General features: G+C 47.2%; 2 protein-coding genes across 3 annotated transcripts in view; one reads left to right on the top strand and one right to left on the bottom strand.

Moving 5' to 3' along the window:
• The window catches only part of slc31a1 (solute carrier family 31 member 1), a 78,766-nt gene that overhangs the window by 35,824 nt on the left and 35,246 nt on the right, over positions 1 to 7,696 (bottom strand). The window lies entirely within an intron of this gene.
• On the top strand, positions 95 to 2,386 carry cdc26 (cell division cycle 26 homolog). Of its 2 annotated transcripts, none has more exons than XM_055660383.1 (2): positions 95 to 252; positions 1,946 to 2,386. In XM_055660383.1, the coding sequence occupies exons 1-2, from the start codon at positions 136 to 138 to the stop codon at positions 2,117 to 2,119; spliced, it is 291 nt and encodes a 96-aa protein (XP_055516358.1). In that variant the 5' UTR covers positions 95 to 135; the 3' UTR covers positions 2,120 to 2,386. The 2 variants fall into 2 exon arrangements, with proteins under 2 accessions (XP_055516358.1, XP_055516357.1); XM_055660382.1 differs by having other exon boundaries at positions 96 to 252; positions 1,943 to 2,386.

Below are 7,696 nucleotides of genomic sequence, written 5' to 3'. Positions count from 1 at the left end.
GCCCGAGGTCTCGCATGGCGCGGGGTGACTACAGGTCCCGGCGTGCACTGCGCCACCCAGCTGGGCCGACGAGGATGCCGGGAGTTGCAGTTCACACTTTGGGACTACGTATCCCATCGCGCACGGCGTCGGCGCATGCGCACTACCGGCCGGGCCTGGCCTAGCGGCGCGATGCTGCGGCGGAAACCGACCCGGCTCGAGCTGAAGCTGGACGACATCGAGGAGTTCGAGAGCATGAAGAAGGAGCTGGAGGTGGGGGAGAGCTCGGAGACCCGGCGCTAACCCGCACCCCGCAGGGCCCGGCCCCCGGCCCCCGCCCTAACCCGCAGGGCCCGGCCCCAGCCCGCCCCGGCCCTAACGCAGAGACCCCCAGCCCCCGGCCCCCCGGCCTCCAACCCCCGGCCCCCAGCCTCCCGCCCCCCTAACCCCACCCCCAGCCCCCAGCCCCCGGGCCCCCCCGCTGGGACCGGCCCCGGGCCCCAGCCCCCAGCCCCCGCCCCGCGCCAACCCCCACCCCCGGCCCTAACCCGCACGGCCCCAGGGCCCCAGCCCCGGCCCCCAGCCCCGGCCCCCGGGCCCCAACCCCCGCAGGGCCCTAACCCGCAGGGCCTCCCCCCCCCCGCCCCCGGCCCCCCCCGCGCTCGGACGGCCCTGGGACCCAGGGCCCCCAGCCTCCAACCCCGGCCTCCACCCCCCAGGGCCCAGCCCCCATTCCCCGGCCCCCGGCCCCGGCCTAACCGCACCCCCCCGGCCCCCAGCCCCCGGCCACCTCCCGCGCTGGGACCGGCCCTGTCTGCCGGGGCTGGGACAGAGGAGTCTGTCTGTCTGTCTGTCTCTGCTCAGGACCACGACCCACCCAGCACCTGGTCTCTGCTGCTGCTGGGGTCCAGGTCTCACCACCCACCCACCCACAGCCCACTACACTCAGCTCTGCCTCGGATCAGACCCAGTCCAACACTGTGCTCAGGTCCACACCTCACCACTCTCTGCTCCCAACATCTTTTATCATCACCTCCTCTTCAATCCTCCTGACTAGTTTAAATCCAGAGGACACAAAGAGCTGGAGTAATTCAGCGGGTCAGGCAGCATCTCTGGTGAACGTGGATAGGCAACGTTTCTGGTTGAGACCCTTCTTCAGACCAAGGTGGCTCAGCGGTAGAGTTGCTGCCTCACAGCTCCAGAGACCGTGACTACGGCTGCTGTCTGTATGGAGTTTGTCCGTTCTCCCTGTGACCGTGTGGGGTTTCTCCGGACACTCCAAAGATGTGCAAGTTTGTAGGTTACCTGGCTTCTGTAAATTGTCTTTAGTGTGTAGTATAGAACTAGTGTACAGGGATTGCTGGTCTGCGGGCCAAAGGGCCTGTTTCCACACTGTGTCTTTAAACTAAACTCTCAACCTGAAATGTCACCTATCCATGTCCTACAGAGAAGCTGCCTGATTTGCTGAGTTATTCCAACACCTGCAGTCCAAGATCCCTGTCTAACGAAGAGTTTCCCATTCCTTCCATCCAGAGATGTTGCCTGTACGACTGAGTTAATGCAGCATTTTGTGTTTACCTGCAGTCCTTTGTTTGTACTAGTTCAAATTCATGTCCTTTTTTAAAATCCTCAGTGAAATTGAGAAGGCTTATTTTTATTTTCCCTTGGCCTCATTATACGCCTCTTGGAGTTCTGAATGTGATCAGGTTTTGTGATCAGCCAGGCATAAAAACAGCATTTTTTCCACGAGTAGTAGGTCTACTCAATAACCAAAAATCTGTAGCCTCCTTTTGTTATTTTATTTAATTCACATATTTAATTAATAATGTTTTATTATTAATGTTTAATGTGTCATTCCTAACTGTCACTATATGTCATTGTCACTTGCGGGCGGAGCACCAAGGCAAATTCCTCGTATGTGAATACTTGGCCAATAAACTCATTCATTCATTCATTTTGTCAGCAGAATCAGAAGAAGCAGCAGCAGGAAGAAGGAGAAATGGTGAGCTCCAGTGACGTGGAGAGTGCAAACGGAGCAAGAGACGAGGCAAAGGTGCGAGAGAAGATTAACGAACGAATTGGATACCGACCAAATTCTCACATCAACAAACATTTCTCTTTGTTTGGCAATCTCCACTGACAGATGACAGCCAATATCATCAGAGACATGCATGGAGGACAGAGGTCCAGGATCTGCATCCACTGTGGGATTGTGAGCTCAAGGGTGTGCAACTGGCTGTTGGAGTAAATTTGAGGCACTGCTGGGGCTATCAGTGAGGATGGTCTAGTATACAATTAAAACAGAATGAAAGGCATTGGGTCAGCAACTGATCTGTAAATATTTCTATAAAATGTTACATTGATTTGGATCTGATTTTTACTAAATATAGTTTGATTTGAATTTCAATGGCTTGCTAATCAATATTGGAATTTACAAAACAACAGGATTATTTTGCACACGATCTTCACATCCGGTCAATGCACTGATTGAATTTAAGGCTCTCGAGTGGTCACTGCTGGGATTTTTCAATGGGCTCAGACTTGCACGACCAATTTCAAAATTAGTCAGAAAATTGCGAGGTTGGTTTTGTTCCCTTCACTGAATGTGAGCAATTGCTATTTGTTTAGAAATGGCTCATATTATCAATTCTGATTGTAGTGGGTCTAGGGACTTTTTATACCAATGGCACTTTCAGGATAACATCTGTCCCCACAAATTAACAAATATGTAAACACCGGGTGAATTTGTTTGATGTTAAGGAATTGATGGTTTTAAAGATAAATCTATGATTTGGATGAGAGCATACTGGGCAAGATGAGCAAGTTGGCAGGTGATACAAAAGTGGGTGGTTTTGCAGATAGTGAAGATGATTGTGATAAATTGCAGTAGGATCTGCATCGATTGGCCAGGTGGGATGAGGAATGGTTGATGGAATTTAACACAGAGAAATGTGAGGTGTTGCATTTTGAGAAGTCTAACATGGGCAGGACCTACACAGTGAATGGTAGGGCTTTGGGGAGTGTTGTAGAGCAGAGGGATCGAGGAGTACAGGTGCGTGGTTCCTTTAAGATGGAGTCGCAGGTATAACCATAGAATGATACAGTGTGGAGACAGGCTCTTCGACGTAGGTTTAAGGTGAAGGAGAAAAGATGGAATAGGAATCTGAGGGATAACTTTTTCACACAAAGGGTGGTGGGTGTATGGAACAAGCTGCCAGAGGAGGTAGTTGAGGCAGGAACAATCCCAACATTTATGAATAAGTTAGACAGGTACATGGATAGGACAGGTGTGGAGGGATCTGGGCCAAATGCAGGCAGGTGGGATGAGTGTAGATGGACTGTTTCCACACTGTATGACTCTTATGATAGGATTTTCCTCATTGTTTGTATATGGCAAGGTTAATTGTTCATTTAACTGCCTAAAATGATTGATACTGCATTTTGCGTCTATCATCGGTGAAAACCAGCATCTTCTTGAACCAGAGTTCCTTCCTACCCAGTATTCAGATTGGTATACTTGTTAATCAGACGTAAATGTCAAGAGGATAAAGTGTTGGATGTGGAGGCTGGCGGTGTGAAAGGCGAGGACCGGGGGAACTCTATGCTCTGGGACACAGAAGAGACGCGGATGAGGTATCTATCAATGATAGCAAGGGGAAAACCAACCACAATTACTAAAGAATGAAGGACTTCTCGGACACCCGAGAATGGAAAGCCACATCTTGGAAGCGGAGAGCGGAGACGGTGAAACTGAGAATAGGCAATAGTGCAGGAGGTAGGGAGGAAGTGTAGTCCAGGTAACTGGGCGTGTAGGATTCTAGTAAATTGATAGTCTGCCTGTGATGAAGAGAGGTGATAAAGTCCAGCTGAACCTGTGAGGTCAAGTAGTAATTAAGCGCCCCATGTGTTTGACTCAGAAGTGCCCTCTAGTGGCCTAGCAAGTCACTGCTGAACCATTCCTGCTGCATAGAACCAGCAACACCGCCACCTGCAGGTTCCTCTTCAGGTTGCATACCAGCCCGACTTGGAAACAGCATCAGACCTTCATTAGGGTTTTTATCTTAACTCTCCCAAAAGTATCACGGGAGGCCTTCAGAAGTACTACAAGTTTGAGAAATCTGCTCATTAAGCACCTTCTCAGGGCAAATAGTAATGGCCAATAAATGAGTTTTGAAATCAATCCCCTCATCTCAAATATAAATACTTTATATTTATATATGCATTTATTTATATAAATTTCGTTCAGACTTCGGTCTGAATGACAAATAAAAGGCTATTTTATTCTATTCTGCTATTCTATAAATATTTATATTTATAAAGTACAACAGGATTGCACAGCATTAGAGTTGTCGCCTTAGTGGCAGAGACATGGATTTGATCCTGACTACAGGTGCTGTCTGTATGGAGTTTGTACGTTCTACCTGTGACTGTGGGGTTTTCTCCTGGTGCTCTGGTATCCTCCCACATTCCAAAGACATGCAGGTTTGTAGATTAATCGGCTTCGGTAAAAAATTGTAAATTGAGTCCAGTGTGTAGGATAGGGCAAGTGTACGGGGTGATTGTTGGTCAGTGCTGGTTCGGTAGGCGGAAGGGCCTGTTTGCACGCTGTATCTCTGAAGTGTAAATATATTTGCAGGCCTGTTTTGTATAGAATGTTGGTTTTAGAGTTCCATGTACGCAATATCAAACCAGATGCACAGTATTTAAAAACCACAAACTGGGCAGAGCTTTTTAATTACTTAAATTGCTATTTAATTTGCCCGAGCTCTCATGATGCTAGACCACAGAGTCACAACAAATGGTTATTTTTCAGACTGTAAAAACACAACTAGTGGGGTTTCCTCAAGGTTCAGTTCTTGGTCCTCAATTATTTACTATTTACATTAGTGACTTGGAGGGCTAGTATTTCCCCAGAGCCCGATTCCCTGTCCGTCTAGTAGTGCATGGCCATACCCAAGCACACCCCCAATTAGCAAAGTCTACTGAGCCCATATGCAAGAGCCGCTGGCTTGTTGCCGTCATTTTCACAGTCCAGTCCGCGCTCTAGTTCTTACGAGCGGTGCCAGATCAAGGCGAGTCCCAGGCTGCTGCGGGCCTCCAACCATCGCCTTTCTTGGACGCGCAGCTTGACCAATGAACCTACGTCCCTCTGCTCGCCCGTCCACCCATCTTTTGTGTCCGGGTGTGCCTCCCACAGCTGACCTTGAAGGCACGGTACCCCGATTCCCTCTCCTCTCCTACTGGCCTTGCTCCAGAGATGCTGCCTGACTCGCTGAGTTACTCCAGCACTCTGACTCTCCAATTACCACATGCTTCAGTGGGGGGTGAAATGGGGGGTTTTGGTCTTTTTGGTTCTGAACACTGCTGCACACTGTGGGCCTCATTTATTTGGTAGTTCGAAACACTTTTTTCTTACACTGTACATTTATAATCTAATATGCAGGTTAACTGACAGCAGGCTAAGTGTACACATTAGGTATCGGTTCACACTTTTATACAGTTGCAACGAGGACACTAATTCCCACAGGTGTTTCACCAGTCAATGTTGAAGAATGTTCCACACAGTTATTACTGAATAAAATGCTTTGCCAATAAGAAAACAGAAGATATAGTTAAAGATAATAAAAACGGAAACATTTATTGAAAATAAGCATGATACATTTTTCCAGCAAAATTTATCGTCTCGAAAGCACTTGTACGACAAATCGGTGCACAGGTAACATTGCAACACAAGGACGTTGGAATGGAAGGGGAGTCATCAACGTTTGAGAACTAGCACAGACAGAAGAGAAACATAATGCAGGTGTAAACAGTGACGATCATCGCTCACAGGTTGTGAGAAGATACCAAAGGAACTGAACTTCAAATGAACATGGGGGGGGGGGATATTTGCTGGGGCAAGAGGTGAGGCGAGGTGTGGTACAGCACCTTGAAGAAGATTGACAAAGTGATACATTTATGAACACATTTCATACTTTTCAGGCAGATCTTTCACAATTTATTTTCAGTTGGCCGTCCAACATGGAAATAACATGTTTATACATTGCCAACAACTTTCCATCAATGTGTAGGAAGGAACTGCAGCTGCTGGTTTGCACCGAAGATAGACACAAAGTGCTGGAGTAACTCAGCGGGTCAGGCAGCATCTCTGGAGAGAAGGAATAGGCAACGTTTCGGGTTGAGACCGACCCAGTCAGGTTTGAAGAAGGGTCTTGACCCGAAACATCAGCTATTCCTTCTCTCCAGAGATGCTGCCTGACCCGCTGAGTTACTTTCTAACTATTTGACTGAGCCCAAGTTTCCATCAATGTCAGTTTTCTTTAAGTACCCAGATGTTAGATGCAGCAATATAATGTACATCAATGTCTAATTTTGTAAACAGTTGCACAAAAGCAAGACCAACTTGTAGAGTCATTTCAAAAGTTCCCAACGGGTTCTATACATTTGTGCTTTTGGAAATGATTACATTTTTAACAATTGTTTTAAGAAAGCAGGTTCTTCCTTCAAATCGCTTATGAAAATGCTGGATCAACATGAACTCTGTTCTGTTACTTTTAGTTTTAAAGATGCAGCGTGGAAACTGGCCCTTCGGGCCATCAGGTCCAAGCTGACCAGTGATCAACCGTACACTAGTTCTATCCTACACACTAGGGGCAATTTACAGAAGCCAATTCACCGACATACCTGCTCATCTTTGGGATGTGGGAGGAAACCAGAGCACCCGGAGAAAACCCACATGGCCACAGGGAAAACGTACAAACTGCGTACAGACAGCACCCGTAGTCAGGATTGAACCCGGGTCTCTGGCGTTGTGAGGCAGCAACTCTATCCTTTCATGGACCAGCCAGAAGATCATTAGTGAACAGTGATGCAAAGCTGCAGACTGCAACTTGGTAATCAGCTAGAGTACAGACTAATGTGAACCACTATATCTATTCACACCACTATGGACCAATCAGAGGTACTTTATGTCAAGATTTATAAAACACATTCATGATAAAGGCAGAAATACGTTGAGCGAATTGATATAGAAGATAATTATAGAATACAAATGGATTTCTCCAGTAAGTTGTTGCAGATATAGCACAGCTACACTAGTCAAAGCTTGTACAGAATGACATGTAAAATCAATATTTCCATTCTTAATCGACTGGGTATAATTTGGTCATCACTAAACTAGCTGGGATTTGTAGTGTTTCAACTATACATAATGAAAACCATCACGGTTTCTGCAGAATGAGAAACAGACTCCACTGCATTTCCACACTTTCAAGAAAAGCACCATCAATAACTTGGATAAAGTATGCAGGGAGGAACTGCAGATGCCAGTTGAAACCAAAGACAGGCACAAAAAGCCGGAGTAACTCAGCGGGGCAGGCAGCATCTTTGGAGAAAAGGAATAGGTGACTTTTTGAGTCCAGACCAGCCTGAAGAAGGGTCTCGACCCGAAACATCACCTATTCCGTTTCTCCACAGATGCTGCCTGACCCGCTGAGTTACTCCAGCATTTTGTGTCTGTCTTCTGATTAATAAAGTGTTTTCTTTCTCACACAATAACCTTATTCTTCCTTGGAAGTAAGCCTCGAGTTGGTTATAGAGAGCTGGATGTATTTTACAAATAACAGCATCGTGGGTGTGGGTTGCAGACTATTTTAATGCTAAGCTGTCCTCATTCCAGCAGCTGTGATCCTTATAACATGTTACTAGGAAATGCACA

This window comes from Leucoraja erinacea, chromosome 31 (genome assembly GCF_028641065.1).
Source record: "Leucoraja erinacea ecotype New England chromosome 31, Leri_hhj_1, whole genome shotgun sequence".
NCBI classification, from domain to species: domain Eukaryota; kingdom Metazoa; phylum Chordata; class Chondrichthyes; order Rajiformes; family Rajidae; genus Leucoraja; species Leucoraja erinaceus.
This window is presented reverse-complemented; position numbering and strand designations above follow the sequence as displayed.